At 37.0% G+C, this 23,486-nt stretch overlaps 3 protein-coding genes across 3 annotated transcripts; 1 reads left to right on the top strand and 2 right to left on the bottom strand.

Moving 5' to 3' along the window:
* Positions 1 to 8,171: 8,171 nt before the first annotated feature.
* LOC129903602 (uncharacterized) lies at positions 8,172 to 8,673 on the bottom strand. Its single transcript, XM_055979151.1, has 2 exons — positions 8,565 to 8,673; positions 8,172 to 8,482 (listed from the first exon to the last, which is right to left on the bottom strand). Exons 1-2 carry the CDS (start codon positions 8,671 to 8,673, stop codon positions 8,172 to 8,174), a joined length of 420 nt encoding a protein of 139 aa, XP_055835126.1.
* Positions 8,674 to 8,700: 27 nt separating this feature from the next.
* Positions 8,701 to 9,636, bottom strand: LOC129903601 (uncharacterized). Its single transcript, XM_055979149.1, has 3 exons — positions 9,339 to 9,636; positions 9,257 to 9,285; positions 8,701 to 8,811 (listed from the first exon to the last, which is right to left on the bottom strand). The coding sequence occupies exons 1-3, from the start codon at positions 9,634 to 9,636 to the stop codon at positions 8,701 to 8,703; spliced, it is 438 nt and encodes a 145-aa protein (XP_055835124.1).
* Positions 9,637 to 20,320: 10,684 nt separating this feature from the next.
* On the top strand, positions 20,321 to 22,118 carry LOC129904514 (uncharacterized). Its single transcript, XM_055980079.1, has 2 exons — positions 20,321 to 21,004; positions 21,342 to 22,118. The coding sequence occupies exons 1-2, from the start codon at positions 20,645 to 20,647 to the stop codon at positions 21,933 to 21,935; spliced, it is 954 nt and encodes a 317-aa protein (XP_055836054.1). The 5' UTR covers positions 20,321 to 20,644; the 3' UTR covers positions 21,936 to 22,118.
* The last annotated feature ends 1,368 nt before the right edge of the window (positions 22,119 to 23,486 follow it).

Genomic DNA, 23,486 nt, shown 5'->3' with positions numbered 1-23,486 from the left:
GGATTGTGTTCCCCATGACTTATAAGTTAATAGGCTAATCGTATTCATGATATCGTTCATTGTATTACATTCAAAATCTAGTGAGTTAGGTAACATCTAATTCACCTCCCAGTTCTTCTTAGATGTATTTCATTCATCTCCTCCCAGTCTCAGAATATATATTTTACTAACCCTCGCCCTGGATCCCAGAGTACTATCTCCTCCCGATCTCAAGTAACTTAAACAAAGTTTATCTCTTCTTGCGAAGCCAGACTCTTCGAATTTCTGTTGTGAAGGTCTTTTTCTAATTACTACCTCCCTCTTGGGAAAGCAATGAATACGGGCAAGTTCTTAATGCGTGCACTCACTAAGAAAGACTTTTGAATGAAGAAATCACAATACATGCAAAATTTTCTCACAAATCTCAATCCTACTTTTGCCTATGTTAGTTAAGTCATCATGGTTCTTACAACCCTTGTTGTGGGTTTAGCTACTCATACTTGTAAGTAAGAGATCAAGAATTTGTGAAGAATTCATGAATTAACACCTACATAGACGAAGAAGTCAATCTTGAATCAATCAGATGGATCACAAATAAAGGATGAAACCCGGAATGATTTATCAAGAATCAATCACCAAAAGTAACTAAGAATAACTTCACAATGTTCACAAAGTACTCAAAAATTAGTAAAAGCGTTGGACCCTAAAAATAAAATAAATTCGATTATTTATAAAAACACAAAACCAAATCTAAATGAACTAGGAAAATTGAAGTCAACACCCTTCACCATCACTCACTATGGACCGTACTGCACTTCACGGTCTATGGTCTACTTCCATGGTGTTTGACTTTTCCCCTATCTCTTCACACCCATCCATCATGCCTCTTGGTGCTGACAATGTTCAATATTTAATTCCATGATGGTATCCTTTGACAATTTCCACCTTTCTTTCACCGGCCTCTACAAGAATCCACTACGATCCGTGGTGGGCTCTACGGCCCGTAATGGGTTCCTTGGAGTTACACTTGCACACTTTCCAACATCCACCTCTTCACAACCTCAGCATCACGACAGCCACCATGGCCCGTGTAAGGCATTACGGTCCGTGGAGGGTTCCGTGAAGGTCTACTTGATCAAAAAAATTAGCAATAGCTTTCTCCTCATTAGCACTAGACAAGACACCATGGCCCATGTAAGGCACTACGGTCTATGGTAGGGCTCGTATTCCTCAGCCTTCAACCAAACAGCACTCAAATGCAAAGAATTATTAAAAATTTGTGTGCGACTTAGTTTTTCTGCAACATAAACAAAACACACATCATATCGACAAAAACATGCTAGCAACACGCACTAATTAACTGTTTTAAGCGTCGAAAATGTCATAAATACGCGGCACATCAACATCCTCAACTTAGAACCATTGCTTGTCCTCAAGCAATGACACAAAACAAAACAACATGACACACAAATACAAAAGACTGTAGTAATATAGCATCCCATCTTATTAACCATGACTCATTTCCAACTATGCAATACACTGGTAGTCCAATTAACTCACAAAGATCTATTAACAACATAGCACTACTCACAGTCAACCAAATAAATGCAACTAACAGTGTACCCAATAATATAGCAACCCAACAATATAATCATAGTGCTCTCACCACAAAAAAGTCTCTCTCATAGTGTATAAAGAATAAACAAAGCTTTTGTACTTATTTTCTTTACTTGCGGCCACAACTTATGCTTTTCTTTTCTTCTCTCCCCACCATTCTTTTCATACCCTAACTTTTCAACTTTCCTTATGATAGTCACCCTCAACTTAGGCTTTTGAACTGAGTTGAAGTACAAAATCGCCTTGGAGGGACCAAAGCCAAAAGTTAGATTCACAGAAGCAGAGAAAGGTGAATTTTGGTTAATCAAAGAAAAGGTCTATTTATAGCTTAAACTTTTGGTTCAAAGGGTACAATTTCATTTGGTTGGTTAAATTTAGACTAAGTGACTCATTATCAACAACGGCCTATGATCATGTCCTAATAAGGTTATTCCATTATTTTAGTAAGACAAACTAGGCAAGTTCTAACTTACAGGTGCATTATTCGAACTAAGTAGTTAAGCTCAAATGCACATGGCACATATGTTACACTATTAAGAACTAATCAACCCAGTCATGTCCTAGCTAGCTAGAATTTGATCGACAAGTCAATATGCGCAATGTCCTACACAGATCCTATCAAGTCAGTTTTCAAAAACCAGATCAATCCCATAGTGTTTCACAAAAATTCAGTTGGGAGTCATTTTAGTTCAATTTAACTCCTTTCTTTCACAGGCCATTGTATCCATCTACAGACTCTTGTATTTACATAACAACAATCATAAACATGCCAGTTTTACTAGATATAAGCTTGAGAGAAAAGAAACATGGCAAAAAAAAACTCCAAGCTTCAGGGATGCCCTACCCCCTATTAAAAAATGTGATACTCAATAATAGATACAAAGGGAAGTGATTATACCTACGATGCCCTAGGCGTCAGTCGGTGGTGATGTAGGCTCTCCTAAAGGGTCATCACCTTTAGCAGGAGTAAGTGCACTAGGAGTCACTTCACTGACAGTCTCAACTAGAGTGCTAGAAAGTGCAGCACCACTGGATGATTCTCCATCCTTAGCAGTCTCAAACTGCTACATCTCGAGCTCCTATTTCTCCTAAACTTCCCAACTGGAAGCTTGTCGAGCCCTTTTTGTATAATTTGGGGAATCATCATCCTGTCGCCCTTTTTTCCCTTCCTTTTTTATCAGGCTCGGGTGCCAAAATAAATCCCCAAACTCTCTCTAGCTGTACAGGTGCAGGCGGTGCCGACAACAACTGTAGAAAAGTATCTGTAGCGCTTGCCGGAACAGTAGAGGCCGACTTTGCTTCCAATTTACCCACGACTTGTTTTAAGGAAGACAGCTCTTCCTTGAAGGACTCAGTCTCTGCATCTCCTAGATGACCATTCTATGCGCCTCAAGGCCATCAATGCGGCTTTGTATCAATGTCACCTCCTACCTGAGCTCAGTACGAATCTGAGTCGCCTCCTCATGTATTTGTGTTTAGACCACCCTAGGTAGTCGCTCGATCACCTGATCAACTAATGCATATATCCGCCTCTGGTCCTGTACCATATGTTCAACGAGTGCAAAAGGGACAGTTATCATCATACCTAAAATTGGGTAGGCCTGGTGTTATCATCGAGCTGCTCGGTGGCCTCTTCCATCGGAGGGCATGCCGTCTCACCCTCCAAAGTAAGAGAAGGAGGATGTGGGCCTATAGGCATCGTGACCAGCCCAATAGATCGACCCAGCTTGGATTTGTATTGTGGGTTGTCCAAATCCTTTATGAGCACCACATTTATGGACTTAGGTTTAGGGATGCGCCTATCAAAGTGACAGTTTGCCATTGTCCCCGAGGCCTCACATAATATAATGATTAAATAAGGGAATGGGTGTTCAGCCTATTCATTAAATGCTTGGTCCCAAATTTTAGCCGCAAATAGCCTCCCGTTGTGTAGTCCAAACTGAGCCATAATGCAAGATACTAGAGATGACTGCGTAAGATGAAGGGTGTTGTCATTAGCAGTTAGTCGGAGATGGGCACGAACAATGGCCTACCAAAATTTAACTGGAAACATGAGGGATGCCTTAGTAAATTGTTGCCTCATATTTGCAACCCATGGCGCATTTACTCCCTTGATGGCAATATGTTTTCCAATCTATTCCATAATAATTGGCACATTGCAGGATCACCCATCTTCGCTTCATTACTAACCTCATGGTTTCGGTGCTCATAAAGGCCTATCTGAACTGTGACTTTATTCAACGACGGATGCTTTAACGCTAATGCCCTCTTTTTCTTTTTAGAGATCCCGTCAGCCATATCATTGAACATTGAGGCAGCATAGGCCGAATAGAAATTTTGGACTAGATTTTTATCATAATATCCCGGGTCTTTAGTCATCCACCTAAACTGATGCTTGTAGAAGAGGTCTTTGAGCTTTAGTATGGCGGAGAGGTTGTCTGGGATCATTCGGACCTCTGGCATAATGGCTTATTTACGCAAGCCCTTAGACCCTTTCGTTAGGCCATTCAGAAAGATATCATGTTGGCCTAGAACCGACCAACTATTTTGCAGAAAAGTGATGACATGTTGGCATACAACTGGGTCTCTTTCCTTTGCATGAGAAAATTTCTCTCTAGAGTACAGGCTGTGATCCCCAGCACCGACGTCACTGCCCGCCTCTATGGATTATGCATCTTCCCTGCTAGCCTCATTGGCTGAGCCGATTGCCTCCTCTTCATACTAGGAAGGAGTAGCCTCAGCCTTAGCACCTGCTTTGGACATAGTCATGCGGGGAGCGTGCGGAGAGATGTGGGTAGCCACTTGAACCTTTGACCCACTCGATTCATCACTTCCCGACCCTTGTGCCGACTCATGTGCTGACTCATGCTCTAATTCTTCAGACGGGGAGTCATGGAGTTGGTATTGGGAAGCATTCTTGGTGCGTGGTCGCGTTATGGTACTTACAAAAGCTCCAAGTGGTGAGTATTTGAACAAATCGATGCGATGAATTAAAATGGGTACTCAAACTTCCCCATCATTCATACAAGCATGACAATAACCCTTAAGAAGTAACGTCTCTCAATATATCATAGGGTGATCACAAGCAGAAACTGAAAACAAAAATATATCTGTATTTTGCAAAAATTCAGAAAAAATGTCAAGTGTGGAAGTACGGATGACCTTCGCATGCCGTTAAGATCATCATGGATCGTGAAGGATTCCGTATTTCCTTCTAGTGTCTATGTCTAAGGAGGTGCTTGGAAAATTTCTAAGTGTAGAAACCATGGAAGATGACCACGGTCCTTGATGAACTTCACAATCCGTAAGTCATCCTGCGATCCTACACTTCAAAATTTTCTGGTATAGAGGACAACGGGCATCCACCACGGATCGTGAAGTTCAATACGATCAGTGGTGAAGATCATCATCCCCGACCTCTTAATTACGCCATTAACAACCAAATTTTGAAACAATTTCAACCCATTTTGATATACAAAACACAAGTAAACTCACATTAGCAAATTAATCTCATTATGCACGTGACTCCTTTATCACATAATCACAAAACTTAGAATCAACTACCACAATAAATTTTGCCATCATAGAGAAACACAAAAAATTTGAACCTATCCTCATAGCCATAAAAAAATCACCACAGCAATGCAAGAAAGTGAAGAAATACTTACCAGATTTTGTATTCCAAGATGAGTAACATGTTCGAAGTAGTAGGGCACACAATCGACACTCACAAATAACTCTATGCAATTTTGAAATTGTGGGAGTTGGGCAATTTTTGTACGAAGGAATAAGAAAGGTGGTCGTCATGGTACTGCCTATTAGGAAATTCCCAAATTTTGTGCCGAAAAAATAGGTTATAACCATAAGCCCTAATTAATTTAGACCCAGGCCAAAACCTGGTCGACTAATTTTAATTCAGCCAACTAGATTCACGATCTGTGGTTGATACTCATGAATATGACCACAGATCGTATTCCTCCATCGTTACATAGGAATTGGAACAAAATAGAATTATCTTACCTGGGTTGCACGGAGGGAAAGACGGTCCGTGAAGTTCTTCACGTGCCGTAGCTCAAATCATATTGATGGACTTGTACAAAAAATAGGGGCCTTACCTTGGGCAATTTTTGTACGAAGGAATAAGAAAGGTGGTCGTCATGGTACTGCCTATTAGGAAATTCCCAAATTTTGTGCCGAAAAAATAGGTTATAACCATAAGCCCTAATTAATTTAGACCCAGGCCAAAACCGGGTCGACTAATTTTAATTCAGCCAACTAGATTCACGATCTGTGGTTGATACTCGTGAATATGACCACGGATCGTATTCCTCCATCGTTACATAGGAATTAGAACAAAATAGAATTATCTTACCTGGGTTGCACGGAGGGAAAGACGGTCCGTGAAGTTCTTCACGTGCCGTAGCTCAAATCGTATTGATGGACTTGTACAAAAAATAGGGACCTTACCTAGGGTCACAGAAGGTAAGACGATCCGTGAAGAGTGTCATGGGTCGTAAAGCCTATCATATTGATGGACTTGCCAAAAAATGAGGGGCTTACCTGGGATTCACGGAAGGAAAAACGTTTTATGAACTTCAACACAGACCGTAATCCCTCTAGTAATCCCGAAGATCCTGGAGATTGTACTCATCACACCACTCCACCAAGGGGCATGGTGCCCTATACGGTCCGTATAGGTGCCCGTAATGGGGAGCTTATGCTAATTTGTTTTATGTTTTTCTACTCCTCTGAGACCCTGCATTTACTGAACACACCATGACACTATAAAACATGAAATAATAGAATTTAACCTATCTAATAATATAATCCTTGGGTAGCCACCCAAGCAATGCTTGATTTAACGTCACGACACGACGTAGGTCCCTTGACTACTTAGACTTCATCAAGTTGGCATTCTTCAACCACTTTAGGTTCGTCAGGCGATCCCAAGTACCGCTTCACTCGCTATCCATTCACTTTGAACCTAGGACCATATCGAGCTTTAAGTTCCACTGCTCTATGAGCAAATACTTGTGTGATGGTGAAAGATACAAACCACTTTGACCTCAGCTTGCTTGGGAACAATTTTAACCTTGAATTGAATAGCAACACTTTGTCTCCCTACTGAATTGGTGCTGCTCAATATGCCTATCATGGTGTAGTTTCATCCTCTCTTTGTAAAGAACAACACTCTCATATGCACGCAAGAGAAACTTATCCATTTCATTGATTTGATCCAGCCTCATATGCGCAGCTTCACTCCAATTTAAGCTCAACTTTTTCAAGGCCCACAATGCCTTATTTTCGAGCTCCATAAGCAAATGACAAGACTTCTCAAACACTAACTGGTATGGGGACATACCAATGGGTGTTTTGAAAGATGTTCGATATGCCCTTAGAGCATCATCAAGCTTCCTCGCCTAATCAGTTCTGTTGGCATTTATAGATTTCACTAGAGTCTCCTTAATTTCTCAGAAGTTTGACACCTCAACCTACTCACTAGACTGGGGATGATATGGATTATCTACCTTGTGTTGTCGCACACCGTATTTTTCTAGTAGAGTCCGAAAGATCTTATTACAAAAATGGGAGCCTTCATCACTGATGATAGCTCTAGGAGTCCCAAACCTGGAAAAGATGTTTCTTCACAGGAAACCCACAACACTCTTGCTCTCATTAGCTGGTAAGGCGATGTCTTCCACCTATTTGGAGACATAATCAACTGCTATAAGAATATACTTCATCCCATATGAATTCACGAATGGCCCCATGAAATCTATGCCCCATACATCAAATAACTCCACCTCTAAAATTGGTGTCATAGGTAGCTCTTGATGCCTATATATGTTACCATGCCTTTGACACTGGTCATAACCTTTCACCAAGTCATGTTCATCTTTATAGATAGTAGGCTAGTTGTATCCATATTGCAGTATCTTTTGCGTTGTTCGGCTCCCACTATGATGTCCACCTACCTGTGATGAGTGACAGGCCTCTAAAGTGCTCAACATCTCTATTTCGAGGATGCACCTCCTAATGACATTGTAAGCACACATCTTAAATAGGTATGGCTCATCCCAAAAGTACCTGCGAATATCATGCAAAACTTCTTTCGTTAGTGGAAAGTAAGATCTTCAGGAATAATATCACTAAAAAAATAGTTAGCATAATCAGCAAACCAAGGAATGAGATCAAGAGTGGCATCTAAAACCTATTCATCTAGGTAGGAATCATTAATATCAAGAGCATATTTACCTCTATTTTAATTTTTTAGCCTAGACAAGTGGTCAACTACTTGATTTTCGCTCCTTTTAAGGTCCTTCCCCTCAAAATCAAATTCCTAGAGCACCAGGAACCATCTGATCAATCTTGGCTTAGCATCCTTCTTGGTCATTAAATAACGTAAAATTGCATGATCAGAGTGTACAATCACTTTGGTACCTAAAAGTTGCTCTAAATTTTTTAAATACGTACACTACTACTAACATTTCCTTCTCGGTGATAGTGTAATTCTTTTGGGCTGTATTTAGCACTTTTCTAGCATAGTATATGAGATGAAAAAGCCTGTTGCACTTCTACCCTAGCACAACCCCCAAAGCAACACTGCTAGCATCACAAATGATCTCAAATGAGGCAAACCAATCAGGAGCAACAATCATCGGGGTTGAGATCAACTTCTCCTTCAAGCAATCAAACACTTTTATGCATGCCTCATTAAAGTAAAACTTTATCTCCTTCTGCAATAACTTGCACAAAGGGTGTGCAAATTTAGAGAAATCTTTGGTAAAAAGACTATAAAAACCTGTATGGCCTAGGAAGCTGCAAACACCCTTTATAGAGATGGGAGGAGGCAATTTCTCTATCTTTGCCTTATCGACCTCTAACCCTTTTTTCAGAGATCTTGTGACCTAGCACAATACATTCTTTGACCATGAAGTGATATTTTTTCCAGTTCAAAACTAGGTTACCCTCTACACATCTCTGCAATGCCTTGCTAAGATTTAACAAACAGTCATTAAAAGTATCATCTACCACTGAAAAATTGTCCATAAATACCTCAACAATATCCTCCACCATGTTAGAGAATATAGATATCATGCAGCGCTAGAATGTGGCGAGAGCATTCCATAGTCCAAATGGCATGCGCCTAAATGCAAAGGTGCCATAAGGAGATGAGAAGGTGGTCTTCTCCTGGTCCTCTAGTTCTATGGAGATCTGGTTGTAGCCAGAGTATCCATCAAGAAAACAGTACCAACCTCTGCCTACTAACCTATGTAACATTTGGTCCATGAACAGCATTGGAAAATGATCATTCAAAGTACATTTGTTAAGCTTTCTGTAGTCCATACAGACTTGCCATCCAATGACTGGCCTAAGTGGGACCAGATTATTCTAATCATTCATAACAACTGTCATACCCCCCTTCTTAGGGACACATTGAATAGGACTCACCCAGTTACTGTCGAATATGGGATAGACCACACCAATATCTAACCACTTAATAATTTCTTTCGTTACCACTTTTTGCATAGGTGGGTTTAATCTTCATTGGTGTTCAATACTGGGAATGAAATCCTCCTCCAACTGAATTTTGTGGGGGCAAATGCCAAGAGGAATACTTATGATATCACCAATAGTCCACCCAATAGCTTTCTTATACCTCTGCAACACCTCCACCAGTGTTGTAATCTGTTATTTACTTAAATCTGCAATAATAATGATTGGAAAGATGTTATGCTCACCAAGAAACACATAACTCAAATGAACTGGCAATTCTTTGAGCTCAAGTACAGGTGGCTCCTCTATAGATGGTTTAGCAAATGGAGTTGGCATGTTCTTTAAGTCAAGGTCAAGCTTCTTGGGAGAATATGAGTGTGAACCCACACCCTGTAAAGCACTTACAGATTCATCATACCCCTTAATGTCATCATCGTTGAAATTCATGATTACAGCTGCTAAAGGCTCAACAGCAAACCTTTCCTCAATGTGCACATCAATGATACTTTCAACCTTAATATTGAGCACATACATCATGGTCATATCCGTTGGTTATTTCATAGAGGCATATACATTGAACTTTACTTCTTCATCGTTAAGTCTGAATATGAGTTTGCCACACTCCCCATCTATCAATGCTCTACCAGTCGCCAAAAATGGTCTCCCCAAGATGATAGAAACCTCAAAATAAACCTGGCAATCTAGTATGATAAAATCAACAGGAAAAATAAACCTGCCCACTCGCACCAACACATCACACAAAATTCTAACTAGGCATTTCACAGACCTATCCACCATCAGTGGCCGCATAGAAGTTAATTTGGGGGCTCCCAAGCCCAACTGTCTGTAAATGGCTAGTGGCAATAGATTTATGCTAGCACCCAAGTTACATAGAGCCCTTGCGAAATTGAAAGCACCAATGGTGCAAGGTATGGTGAATGAACCTGGATCTTCTTTCTTTTACACCAATGACCTGGTAGCAATGGCACTACAATGATGTAAGTTACCGGCTGGCTCAAAAGAAATCGTTCTCTTCTTTGTAACCAAATCCTTCATAAATTTAGCATAACCTGGCATTTGCTCGAGTGCTTCTACTAATGGTATGTTTGTTGATATTTTCTTAAGTATTGAAATAAATTTTAGAAACTTGCCATCCTCGGACTTTTTCTTAAATCAATGTGGGAATGGAGGCGGTGTCTTGCGAACAGGTGGCAAGGGTGAGGTTTCTCTACTTCTGTTTGTTGTGTACCACTATTCTCTTCAGCCTTTTTCTGTTACAATGCTATCTTATCATCATCATCAAACAAAGCTACCTTATCTGCCTGATGCCTGGCCTGCTCGTAAGTCTCAAAAGTTGCATCCTTAGTCTGCTCAGTGCCTGCAATAATAGTGTTAGAAAGTACCTTACCACTCATCGTTGTCACTGCCATGCATTGCCCATCTTTTCTAGGATTTTGCATTGTGTCACTAGGTAGAGTACCAGTCTTTCTCTGATTAAGTGTTACTGACAACTGCCTATCTGATGCTCCAATTGCTTGAAAGAGGTAAAGTGTGAATCCACCAACTGGCTGATATTGGACATGTCGCCACGCATATCTCTGACTCCAGACTCAGTTGCCTTAACTTTTTATAAGACCTTTGCCATCATCTCTTCCATCTTGGATCCACCATTATTGTTACCGGCTCGCTCTCAGTTCATAGGTGGCACATACACCCCATTTCTATCATTCTTGAAGTTGTCTTTGTTTTGCCACCCTCCTTGATCATGATTTCCAATTCGGTCATAGTAGTTTTCTCTTTAAACGTTTTGACCTTGATTCCCAGAGTTGTATATCCGGAAACCCCCTTGGCTATGTAGAAACTTGGCTTCCTCCTCATAGTCAAAGTTTGGTTCATCATATTGACTCCAGCATCCATAGCTTTCACCTTCTCTAATCCTCCACCTAATAGGTGCTTGATCAATAAGTCCATCTGCATTCTCATATGAGCTATGTCTTGATCACTCTCCTCCTTTTTTCACTTTGGTTCTACTAACATCTCAAATATGAATCCCGAACAATCTGCATCTCTGGTATACTATGCCTTATTATTCTTTGCGAGCTAATCCAGAATTTTCTTGGCCTCCTAAAATATCCTAGCAAAACAAATCCCCGACAAGCCACATCTATCACTAGCTTGGCATGAAAGTTTTAAGACCTGTAGAATATCTTTTTCAAGTGCTTGCCAGTCAAATTGTGATTTGGACACTGCTTTAGCTTCTACTTGAATCTTTCCCAAGTATCATGCATGGCTTCATTAGGTCGCTGCTTATGAGCATTAATCTCATCCTTGATCTGCAGCTTCTTGGATGATGGAAAGAACCTTTCTAGAAATGTCTCTCTCAACTCTCTCCACATCGTGATAAAGTCATATGGAAGTTTATTCAGCCATATTATTGCCTCCCCAAATAGAGACAATGGAAATAAATGCAGTCGCATGGTTGATTGGCTAACCCAGGGATTTCAGATGACTTGCAAGTGGCGATGAAGTTCATCAAGTGTTGGTTGGCATCATCACTAATTGTTCCACTAAATAGTCCCTTCAAATTCAGCATCTACAGCATACTACTAGTGATAGTGAACTTCACACCTAGAGGTAGTGATGGGAGGACTACAACTCTAGAAGCCCATAGGCCATCCATATCAGCATCATCATCAATAAGAGCAAAATTCACAAGTCTCTCAGATCTGCCTCGCAAAACTACATTGAGTTCATCCCTGTTCTCATCACCATCCCTGACTTAATTTTTAGCTAGCTCTCTCAGCCATAGCGCCTCACGCTATTGTGCATTCATCTTACAAATTGATTTTTGTAGTTCAGGATTGTATGGAAGTAGTGGTTCACCCTTGATTCAAGTGGTTGGCATGCACTATCTATTCCTTACAAAAACACAAACAAGAAACTAAAAGTAAACTTGGGAAATAGAACTACAAGCTAAAGTAGAAAAAATCGTATTCTCCAGCAATGGCGCCATTTTGATAAAGCTCAATTACACCTCTCGATAGAGATATAGAGGATTGTTAGCAAAATGTTTTACCCAACTAAGAGTTGGAGTTAAACCCATAGGGAATAGATTGAAACAAGTTGTATTGGCTATCACAATTCAGTCGTAGTTTCTACTTTCTGAAAATAAACTTGTATAAAGTAAAAGTGGGGATTTTGATTTTAGTTTAGAACAAGTAACAATGCAAAGATAAGTAAATAAGAGTAAAGTTGTAAACTATATGAAGACTAGACTAGGATTATGTTCCCCATTACTTGTAAGTTAATAGGCTAATTGTATTCATGATATCGTTCATCTAATTCACCTCCCAGTTCTTCTTAGATATATTTCATTCATATCCTTCCGATCTCAGAATGTGTACTTTACTAACCCTCACCCTGGATCCAAGAGTACTATCTCCTCCTGGTCCTTAACTTAGACGAAGTTTATCTCTTCTTGCAAAGCCAGACTCTTCGAATTTTTGTTGTGAAGGTCTATTCCTAATCACTACCTCTCTCCCAGGAAAGAAATGAATACGGGCAAGATCTTAATGCGTGCACTCACTAAGAAAGACTTTTGAATGAAGAAATCACAATACATGCAAAATCAACTCACGAATCTCAATCCTACTTTCGCCTATGTTAGTTAAGTTATCATGGTTCCCACAATCCTACTTGTGGGTTTAGCTACTCATACTTGTAAGTAAGAGAACAAGAATTTGTGAAGAATTCATGAATTAACACCTACACAGATGAAGAAGTCAATCTTGAATCAATCAAATAAATCACAAATAAATGATAAAAAACGAAATGATTTATCAAGAATCAATCTCCAAGAGTAACTAAGAATAGCTTCACAATGTTCACAAAGTACTCAAAAATTAGTAACAGTGGTGGACCCTAAAAATAAAATAAATTCAGGTATTTATAGAAACACAAAACTAAATCCTAAACCAACTAGGAAAACTAAAGTCGACACCCTTCATGATCACTCACTACGGACCGTACTGCACTTCACGGTTCGTGGTCCACTTCCGTGGTGTTTGACTTGTCCCCTTCTGTGTAGCCTTCATCTCTTCATGGCCACCCATCACACCTTGTGGTGCTTACTACATTCCGTATTATATTTTGTGATGGTATCCTCTGACAATTTCCACCTTTCTTCCATCAACCTCTACGAGTATCCACTACGGTCCGTGATGGGATCTAAAGCCTGTAATGGGTTCCGTGGAGTTACACTTGCACACTTTTCAGCATCCGCCTCTTCACAGCCTCAGCATTATGACAACCACCACGGCCCATGTAAGGCATTACAGTCTATGGTGGGTTCCGTGAAGGTCTACTTGATCAAAAAAATCAGCAATAACTTTCTTCTTATAAGCACTACACCAGCCACCACAGCCCATGTAAGGTACTAAGGTTCGTGGTGGGGCTCGTATTCCTCAGCCTTCAGCCAAACAGCACTCAGATCCACAGAATTATCAAAAACTTGTGTGTGACTTAGTTTTTCTGCAACATAAATAAAACACACATCATATCTACAAAAACATGCTTGCAACACGTACTAATTCACTATTTTGAGCATCGAAAACATCATAAATACGTGACACATCACATATCACCTCTACAGAACAGAAGTAGGTAATCTCCGTCAAATGACCCGACCTCCCTTGACTCTTCCACCGTCCGGGCTCCCAAGCTTAATTGTATGATCTTCTATTTTTTGCATCTTGGATGGAACTTGAACTCACTTTTACTTCCCAGAGTTTTTAATAGCCTGGTAAGATACTCCATAGCTAGGACAAATAGATAGGGAGATAAAGGATCACCTTGGATTACCCCTCTTCTAGCCTGAAATGGTTGACTAGGAACTTTATTTATCAAGATAGAATATGATATTGTCTTAACACATTGCAAAATCCATGTTACAAAGCTTGCAGGCAACTATACTCCAATTAGTACCTCCCCATGAAAGTGCCACTCCACAGAGTCACAAGTCTTTTGCATATCAATTTTAAACATGCATCTACGTGATATTCCTTTTCTTCCATATCCTTTGAATAACCCATGACTGAGAAGAACATTATCAGTCAATACTCTCCCAGGCACAAAAGCAGCTTGGCTAGATCCACTATGGAATCCATAAAACTTTGAAGCCTATGTGTTAGCATTTTAGAGATTATCATGTATATAGTAGTACAACAGGATATAGGTTTGTACTCTTTGGTTGAATTGGGATGTTGAACCTTTGGAATAAGTATAACAGATGTTCTGTTGATAGGCAGATACATATTATTTGATTGAAAAAAACTGCAGTACAGAATCCCTCATCACCTATGGTTGACCATGCCTGCTTGAAAAAATATGCATTAAATCCATCTCCCCTGGTGCTTTATTATCATCAATCTCTTTAAGTGTCATCTGCACATCTTCTTTTGTGAAAGATTGTACTAATGCCAATTGTTGTGCCTTTGTGATAACTGGTCTTTCCTTGAATACTTTTGGTTAAGTAGTTAGCATAGGGGAAGTTGTTTGTCCTAGGAGCTTTTGATAGAATCCCACTGTTTCCCTAGTTATTGCACCTGGTCCTTTATAACACTCACATCTTTTTTTGTGAGCATGGTAATTTCATTCTGAGACTTTCTGCCCTTCATACTTGCAAAAAAGCATGTTGTATTAGAGTCACCTAACTTGAGCCATTGTATTCTAGACTTTTGTTTATAAATTGCCTCTTCTATCAAGATCCACCTATTCAGATGATTCCTTATCTCCTTCTCCTCCTTAATCATACTTGGTGGTATAAGACAGGTTCTTATTTGACTTTTCTTGAGTTCAAAGTCTCTCCTGAGTTGTTGTACCTTTTCTGTGACCCTTACATACTTCTTCAGATTCAATTCCTATATTTCTTTCCTAGTCTCTTTTAGAGTTTGCCACACCCCTTTCATTCGTCTTCCTTGTATCCTCCAACTGCTTTGAATTTTACTTTTGAACTCAGGGTGTTGAGATATACAGTTATAGAACCTAAATGGTTTTTTGTTTGCATCTCTTTGTTGTTCAACTGATATGCTCAAGGGAAAGTGATTTGAGAAAAGAGGACCCATCACCATCACTTGTACTAGTGGCAAACTAATTACCCAATTTGCATTTACCAAGGCTCTATCAACCTTTCTATAAACATGAAAATTTGTCCAGGTGAGTTTTCTCCAAACTGTATGTAGTTTAGTCAGATGACAATCTTTCAGACACTTTCTAAAGTCCTTTGTTTCTAATCCTTGTACTTGGCTCCCAATAGGTCTATCTTCTGATGACAAGATAGAATTAAAATCTCCTATTAGCAACTATGGTATGCAATCCATACACTGTTGTGAATTTAAATATGATACCACTCTGATGCATATCTACCAAGCCATGAATGTATTGTTTTGATATCTCCACTTTATTGAATTTTACTATACTAGAATTCCAGATGACCCAAATTCTTCCTCTAACATTATTTGTTGCATTAGTACTTCATTCCCATCTTGGCATTACTTTTTTTATAATTCTACTATCTCTATCCTCTCTAACTCTATGTTCACACAATGTTATAAGATAAACTTTATTCCTTCTGATGAACAGCCTCAACTCTTTTTTCTTTGTCTCTTGATTGAAGCCCCTTACATTCTATATAACTAACATCCTTATGGGGGTTTCAGGTAGTATTTCAGTGCTTCCTTCCTCTGCTACTCCACTATGTTGTCCAACTTCATATACTCCTCCAGTTCTAGTTGTATCAGTTATTACTTGTGCCCCTATTAACTGCACTGATCTTTGTCTGCCTGATCTGTATCTTACAGTCTGCCATCCCTCTTGGTCTTTTGTTTTATTGATCTTTGATACTACTTCTCCTTCTTCAGTAATCTGTTGTGTTTTATCTTCATCCATATTCTGCCCTTTCCCTTCTACTAGTGTAGGTCTTCATTCGTTTCTTTACCCTGTACCTTCTTTATTGGTGGTGTAACTGGCTTATCTACACAAAGAATGTCCTACCTTCAAGCATGTCTGACAATATGTTGTCTCCACTCATACCAAACTTGTTCCATCACTTTCTCTTTGGGATCTTGTATCTTAACCATCCTAGGAAGAGGTTTAGTGCTATCCATTTCAACCATATCCTAACAAAAGATATTCTACTTGTCTGAGTTGTACATTCATCAGCAAACAAAGGCTTCCCCAGGCTACTTCCAATCTTACTAAGCACAACAGAATTCCAGCAATTAAGGGGAAGATTTGGAGGTTTAATCCACAAAGGAATTGTGGTTTGTATTTCCTCTTTAAAATTGAATTCTAGGACCCATGGTTTCATTATCACAAGCCTTCTCAACATATAGTGAGGCCCTGAGCACAGTACTTTATCCCTTTCTTCCTCATTCGCAAACCTCACCACAAAATACCCATCAGTATGATATAAGACTATTGGTTTAGTTGAAAATGTCCCCAGACTCATAACAAATCTTTCCAAAGCCCCTATTGAAGGTGTTGTACCTACCACATAGATAACCTCTAAGGGTTTCCATTTCATTTCTCCTCAGCTATGTCTTCAGATAATATTTCCACCACTTTTTCACCCTCTACTATTATTAGAGCTATATAGGTTAGATTCATACCTCTAGCAGCCAAACTGTTTGTGAAAAATAGATTTGTCCATGGTTTCTCAGATAGATTTAGCTTCCTTTGTGGAGCACCTGCAGATCTGAGTTGTGTTACTGTTCCATTGCTTCCTTGCATGGGATGTGTTTTGCTTCCTCTAGCTCCTATAGATCTCGCTAAGTCAGGCCATTGTTCTCCGCTAACTGTCTTCCCCTTATCCATTCCTGAACGCACCTCCAGTAGAAGGTCAATCCCTACTGGTGTACTCGGCACTGGTTCACTCTGTTTCACCAACTGTGATGTCTCGATGGTTAAACTAGTTGCAATTCCATGTAGTATTTCCTCTTCATGATCCTTCAGCACTATCTTTCGTGGTCGCTCCCTTTCCATTTCCAGTGAGGTGCAAGTTAGTGCACACTAACATGCCTAGAGCTCAAAGCGAGAGAGTTTTCTTTTTATTATAAAATAATATTTCAAACTAAAAGAGAAGTTTTTAAAATATTAAAATTATTATATTTAAAGATTGCTATAGTAAAATTGTCATTCTATGTATTGGTCATTATTGGGTGTGCGAAGTTAATATTCGGCAAGCAAAATTGGACGAAAGAAGATAATTAACTATTTTCTTTCACTTTTATCCTTATTCGATAAATATGGAGAGAGATTAATATGATGAAAAAGAGAATAGTATTAAATTAAGGTCAAAGAGTAAATCAAAATAATTTAGTTAAATTATCTATTTAAGTACTTGAATCATGAATGAGATATAGAGAAATCTTTAAAAGAATAACCAAATCTTGTGTTAGCATTTTCTTTGGAAAATGTAATTTCCTTTATTGTTTTTCAAAAAGTTCTCTTTCGTAGTTACCTTAGCGTAATATTGATATAAGCTTTATTTTGATTTAAGTAATGCTCATCTAAGAGTAAAATTGATATAAATTTTTTTCTTTTGAAATCATGATTTAACTAATGCTTAGGTCAACTTAGTTTCTTTTTCAACAGAATAAAGTGAAAGAAGATATTGAGTGCTTGCTAGGTCATGGATTCGAATTCACACACCAACCTAGCAATATCAAATAAATTTTCAACAAATAAAAGATGGAACAAGGATAAAAAAGAAAAAAAATTGATGGGTCCCAAGGGCCGGTTAATCAAATGGACTGCTTCAAACATCATGTGGGGTTTGTTAATTGTAAAGGTGCCAAGGGAGCAATTATACATTGTACGACCATTATTAACTTTTAATTCAGAGAACCTAATCTTGATTGCTTTATTTTTGACCAAATTAATTAAACTTACCAAGAAGTAAACCAAAACTTAAGTAGCAACATTTTTAAGGCATGAATTTTTCGAAATTTCTAAAAATTTCATTGCCTCACTCCGCTCGCCTGGAGGCGGGCAAGATGGTGATGAATTGTGATTGGTGGATCTCCTATCTTCACTGTTAATAAGTGGCGGCCAAAATGTGTACTTGTTGCTTTACATGATGTATGACTTTTCATGACAAAAATCGTCTATTAAAAATAGTTATTCGCTTATTTTAATATTTCAAGTGTTACATATACGGAGAAAGAAAAGAAAAGTGTTACATATATTCATTCTTGGTTAAGTAATTTTAAAATTTCATGTCTTGATTTTTTGTTTTCCTTTTAGCTCATTTGCTAACATTTTCGTAGTGTAGGGTCAAAATAGGATCCATAATCTAAATTTGAGTCCATTCCATCTTTAAAGTTCTTAAACTGAACTCATCTAATTTTTAAGATTACAATGACAATAACATATTTAGTAAATTTCATAAGTGTGGTATGTGGAAGGTAGCTCCTACTTCATGCAGGTAAAGAGATTGTTTTGGAGGATCCTCGGTTCGAGTATAACATATCAAAATAGGTATGAATAAAAAGAAAAATTAAAATTATGAATTCAGACTTGTATATTTGTTAAAATTCTAATATTTTATTATATATACGTATAAAAAATAATAAAAATAAAAAGAAAACTTTCTTCTAGTCCAATATAAATGACTTGTTGGCAATAATTTTTATTGGTCGAAAATAGATGAATTTTTCAATAGAATTATCCTTCTTTTTAATAGAGTTTTCAACTTTTAAATTTCCAAATAATAAGTATCCCTATTTTTAAGAATAGTTTTGGAAGAATCGGAAGAGTAATATTGACAAATCATTGTTTAATTAATTAATATCTTTAAATATTTTTCTTAAGAGAAGTGTCATACTCTAGCAATTCATTTATATTGAACGAGAGGGAGTACTCGATTAAGTTGAATTTATGTGGGATGAATTGTCTAGGGAAGTTGATGGGTGTAGTTAATTATGCCTAAAAAGAATGAGTTTTTGCTTAGTACAAGGTTACAAAGAAGAGACACATACAAAGAAGCACATCATTTCCTAAATCCCCTTAAAAGGAACATGAAAAAGAAAAAGAGGATGTAAGATTTAAGATTTTTACAAATTTCACTAGGATAGAGGGGAAGTAAAGGAAACAAAGTCAGCTGCTCGAGGAAGAAAAAAAGGAAAGAAGAAGCCAAAGAAAGCACTAAAATCAAAAGAGCTTCATTACCCATATGACCAAATCCAAGAAAGAATTCATATCAATGTTCTACATTTGTTGTTCATTGTAAAAATAATATTATCTGATTATTTAAAAGATATCTACTTATAAATCTCTTAAAATATGAGTTTTGTAATATTTAAAATAAGACAAATAACTTGCTACAATAAATAAGAGTAATCAGCTAGTGATGTAAAAAAACCTTACATGTCTTCGAGTCTCATTTGAATGATACATTGCCTATTTAGTTATATTATTTTATTTTAATTCTAGAACTAGAGATCCTGATTCTTTTTATGAAACTTCATGGTGTTGCGACTATCACTTATAAGTTGTGTGGAATCAATATCAGAATTAAAATAAACTATATAAAAACAACAAAGTGAATGCACATTATTGTGGATCTACAAACTAAAATGCTTGAATCTATTCCACCTCAAAATAATTGAATATACCACCTCATGGGATCTTTTGCTAGTTTTGTTATTACACTTATATTTCGATATGTCATTCCATCAACTGAGACACTCTAAATCTTTTTTTGTCTATCATTAGATCTAGAATGACTAAGGTCATTTATTTCCACGAAGATTTTAGACATGTAAATCAAATGCTTCCTTTAAATCTAACGTCTTTATAAATTAAATTTCTTTTTTTCACCGATATATATAACTTGAAATTTTATTATATTTGATTATTTTATGTAAATGGACAAATAAAATAGTTGAATCAAGATTAAAGAGAAACCACTAAGGCTAGCTCCCACCCTTTCCTCTCTACCCCTACCCCTACCCCTACCCCTACCCCATAGATATATATTATTGTTTACATTATGCCTATGCTATCCATAAAGATTTTTTTTATTTTTTTTCTAAAGCTTTGAAATATAAAAGAGCACAAAAGGAGGAAAGAAAAAGGAAGAAATTGGAGGAGAGCTAAATAGGTTCATGACAGTTTCATGTAAAGTTTTTTCCCCTATTTCATTCTATCACACTTTCTTTGTTTTAATAGAAGGAAATTATTATTATTATTTTTTCTTGACAAAAAATAAAAGGTTTTTTTTTTCTTTTTTCTTTAGCTTCCTTTGTGCCCATTAAACATTGAAAATGGCAGATTAAGAATCATCATTTCCCCTCCAAAGGAAACACTCATCATTGCTCCCAACAATCTTTTTCTACCTTACAAAAACCTGAGCTTCTAAGAGACATTCCCTTCTTTCTATTCTTCTTCAACAATATAAATATAACTATTTTCCTAACTTTTTTTCTCCCCTCTTCTCTCAAAGTCTCAATTTTCCTTTTAATTAAACTTCTAAAAAAAAGATACTTTCTTTATGATGGATCCTTCTTCTACAAACTCTGTTAATGGCTTCTACACTTTTCTAACAAGAGGGATTGATGATCTTGAAAGAGTTTTTCTCTCTAATAACTTTATGTCTATTCAATTCCTTCAAAGGGTAGTTTCCCTTTTGAGATCTTTCCATACACAGTTAACACTTCTTGTCCAAAAACTTCATTTGCCTGTTGGTGAGAAGTGGCTTGATGAATACATGGATGAAAGTTCCAAGCTTTGGGAAGTTTGTCATGTTCTCAAGACTGGCATTTCTGGAATGGAGAATTACTATTCTGCTGGTTTTAATCTCATTTCTTCTCTTGATAATCATCCCCATCTTACCCCACAATTATCTAGACAGGTGGAGTACAATTTAATCTCCCTTCTCTTCCTTTTTCTGGAGTTGATTTCATGTATAGTATTATCTCAGAAATTCACTCGAAAATCAAGAAGTAACTTACTGAGATAATAACTCTTAGTTAACACCAACCATTTGAGAAATCAACACTTTTTTCCTGGAGTTGATTTCTCGTGTAGTCACATAACTAATAGTTATTATGTCAGAAATTCCTCACATAGAAATTAAGAAATGAAAAAAAAAAGTTACTTTATGAGATAATAACTGTTAGTTAACGGATCATTTGAGAAATCAACAAAAAAAAATTCTTGTAGGCTGATTTTCTTGATTTACAAAACAGGTGATTAGAGGAATAACAGGGTGCAGAAGAGAAGCAATTGGATTAGAGGAAGAAAACAGAGCATTAATGGAGACAAGAATTGAGCCACTCTCATTAAGATTTGATGAAATTGTTTCAGTAGAATCAAAGCTTAATGGTTTCAATGGATTCAGAGGAGTTCTTTATGCAATGAGGAATGTTAGTTCAGTGTTGTTAATGATCTTACTCTATGGATTAGTGTATTGCTGGCCTGAAGAATTTTTAACAAGAGGAGTAGGAGAATATGAAACAGGATGTTTGTTCTTTGGATCAAATTTCATGATCTCAATTTCAAGATTGCAACAGAGAATAGCTTCTCAGATGAATCTGAATTCGGGGAGGCAATCCATTTTGTTGTATGAGTTTTTGAGATCAAAAGCAGCCATGGATGAACTTAGAGGAGAATTGGAAAACAAATGTGAAACTGGGATAATAAGGGAAAGAATTGAGAATTTGAAAGGGTATTTTGGGGTTTTGAAATCTGGTACTGAGAATATTATTGGACAATTGGATGATTTTTTTGATGAAATTGTTGAAGGAAGGAAGAAACTTTTGGATTTCTGCAGCCATAGGTAGCAGGAAAAAAAAATACAAGTAGGGAAAATCTCTAGTTGTTGATTGTATCTTTTGTTGTTTTTTAATTTTCCATTCTCTATATTAATCTTTGTTTCCTTTTAGGATTTTCTTGGGTTTTTTATTTTATTTTTCTTGATGTGTAATTTTCTAAGCTGTTGTAGTTGGTGAGATCTTTTGTTAGAACTTTTCAAAGATGTCATTGGGCGTATGTCGAATCCTTCAAAAGCAGTATATTTTCTAAGGATTCGACACGGGTATGATAACATTTTTGAAGAGTTTGAACAATTTAGATTTCAAGAACCCAAAGAAAGAAAATTTTGAAGAAAAAGATGTTTGATGAAACATGGTTTTTTTTGTACAAATAATCCAATTTTATATACTTTTATCTGGGAAGGGACAAGTTTTTACTTTGTCCTATTTTTATTGATCAATAAAACATTACACCACTTTTTTAATGGTTTTGGTCTAATTCAATTTAAACCTTGAATTGTTGTTCATCATTAGTAAAATTTAAAGACACTTTCGAATAGTCATAAAAAGTAAAAAAAGTATGATAAAAATTCATGAAAGGACAACAAGTAGCTGTAAGGCAAAAGAAGAAAAGAATGGAACCTTCTTTTGTTACTCAACCAAAGGGGTCAAAACATATTTTTTGAACTATTCTTGAATGTTTATGTAGGGAAAAGAAAAAATATTGTAATGATTCAACTCTTTAAGTGTCATGATGGAGAGTGCTGAGTTTTGTAGTATATAAAGGACCAAAATGATTTGAGTAGCAAGAAAATGATGAAAGTAAAAGAGAAAATAGATTCCTGGATTTGGCCTTTAATGTCCAAAACAACTAGTATGTGAGACACTCTGGAGTGTCAAGTGTGGAAGCTTTTTCTCTGATTCACTTCCCTTTTGCAAGCAATGGACTCTTTCAAATGTTTTCCCTCCCCATTCTCCTAGATTAAATCCTAACTCAACCAGTTATTTTGGAATTAATTATCTCAAAATTGTTATTTCATTCTTAATGTGGAATAAAAATAATATTACAATCCTTCCTAAGATATTATCACAACCAAATATGTGATAAACTCATTTTAATTAATTATCCCTTACCACGCGTACCAAACGAGCTCTTAGTAAAATATTTAACCAACATGGCTTACTACGAACACGTTCAGTTTAATGGTATCGGGAGGTTTCTAACATAATAGGTGTGAGCTTAATTACGGATATTATATTTTCTCTTTCATCTATCCTAACATGGGTGGATCTAGGGTATCAGGTACGAGTTTCCAGAAATTAATAACTTGTGTAGATCTTAATTTATTAAATATATAAAAAATTATTTGTTGAAAATATAGTAACAAAATTAGCTCTCTTAGTCCAGTGGTAGAAATGAAATATGCTTAAGCTTTATTGTCTTCCTTGGTGAGAGTTTAATAAAGTTTTTTAAAAAAAATTGAGATCATTAAAAATCCATAAATTTTAAATTTTAAATTTGTCTGTGTCCATATTTTTGCTCTTTCTACTATTTCAGTGAGGATGATTTCTAATTGTCAA

This window comes from Solanum dulcamara, chromosome 9 (genome assembly GCF_947179165.1).
Source record: "Solanum dulcamara chromosome 9, daSolDulc1.2, whole genome shotgun sequence".
Taxonomy (NCBI): Eukaryota; Viridiplantae; Streptophyta; class Magnoliopsida; order Solanales; family Solanaceae; genus Solanum; species Solanum dulcamara.
Note: the sequence above shows the minus strand (reverse complement) of the source record. Positions and strands in the feature narration are given on the sequence as shown.

Coding starts and splice junctions, on each gene's coding strand:
- LOC129903602 (XM_055979151.1), bottom strand. CDS start 8,673: ATGGTGGAGGATATTGTTGAGGTATTTATGGACAATTTTTCAGTGGTA. Junction 8,483..8,564: donor ATTGCAGAGATGTGTAGAGG/GTAACCTAGTTT, acceptor CTCTGAAAAAAG/GGTTAGAGGTCGATAAGGCA.
- LOC129903601 (XM_055979149.1), bottom strand. CDS start 9,636: ATGACCATGATGTATGTGCTCAATATTAAGGTTGAAAGTATCATTGAT. Junction 9,286..9,338: donor TTTGAGTTATGTGTTTCTTG/GTGAGCATAACA, acceptor AGTAAATAACAG/ATTACAACACTGGTGGAGGT. Junction 8,812..9,256: donor CTGGTGGAGGTGTTGCAGAG/GTATAAGAAAGC, acceptor GGCTACAACCAG/ATCTCCATAGAACTAGAGGA.
- LOC129904514 (XM_055980079.1), top strand. CDS start 20,645: ATGATGGATCCTTCTTCTACAAACTCTGTTAATGGCTTCTACACTTTT. Junction 21,005..21,341: donor CCCCACAATTATCTAGACAG/GTGGAGTACAAT, acceptor TTTACAAAACAG/GTGATTAGAGGAATAACAGG.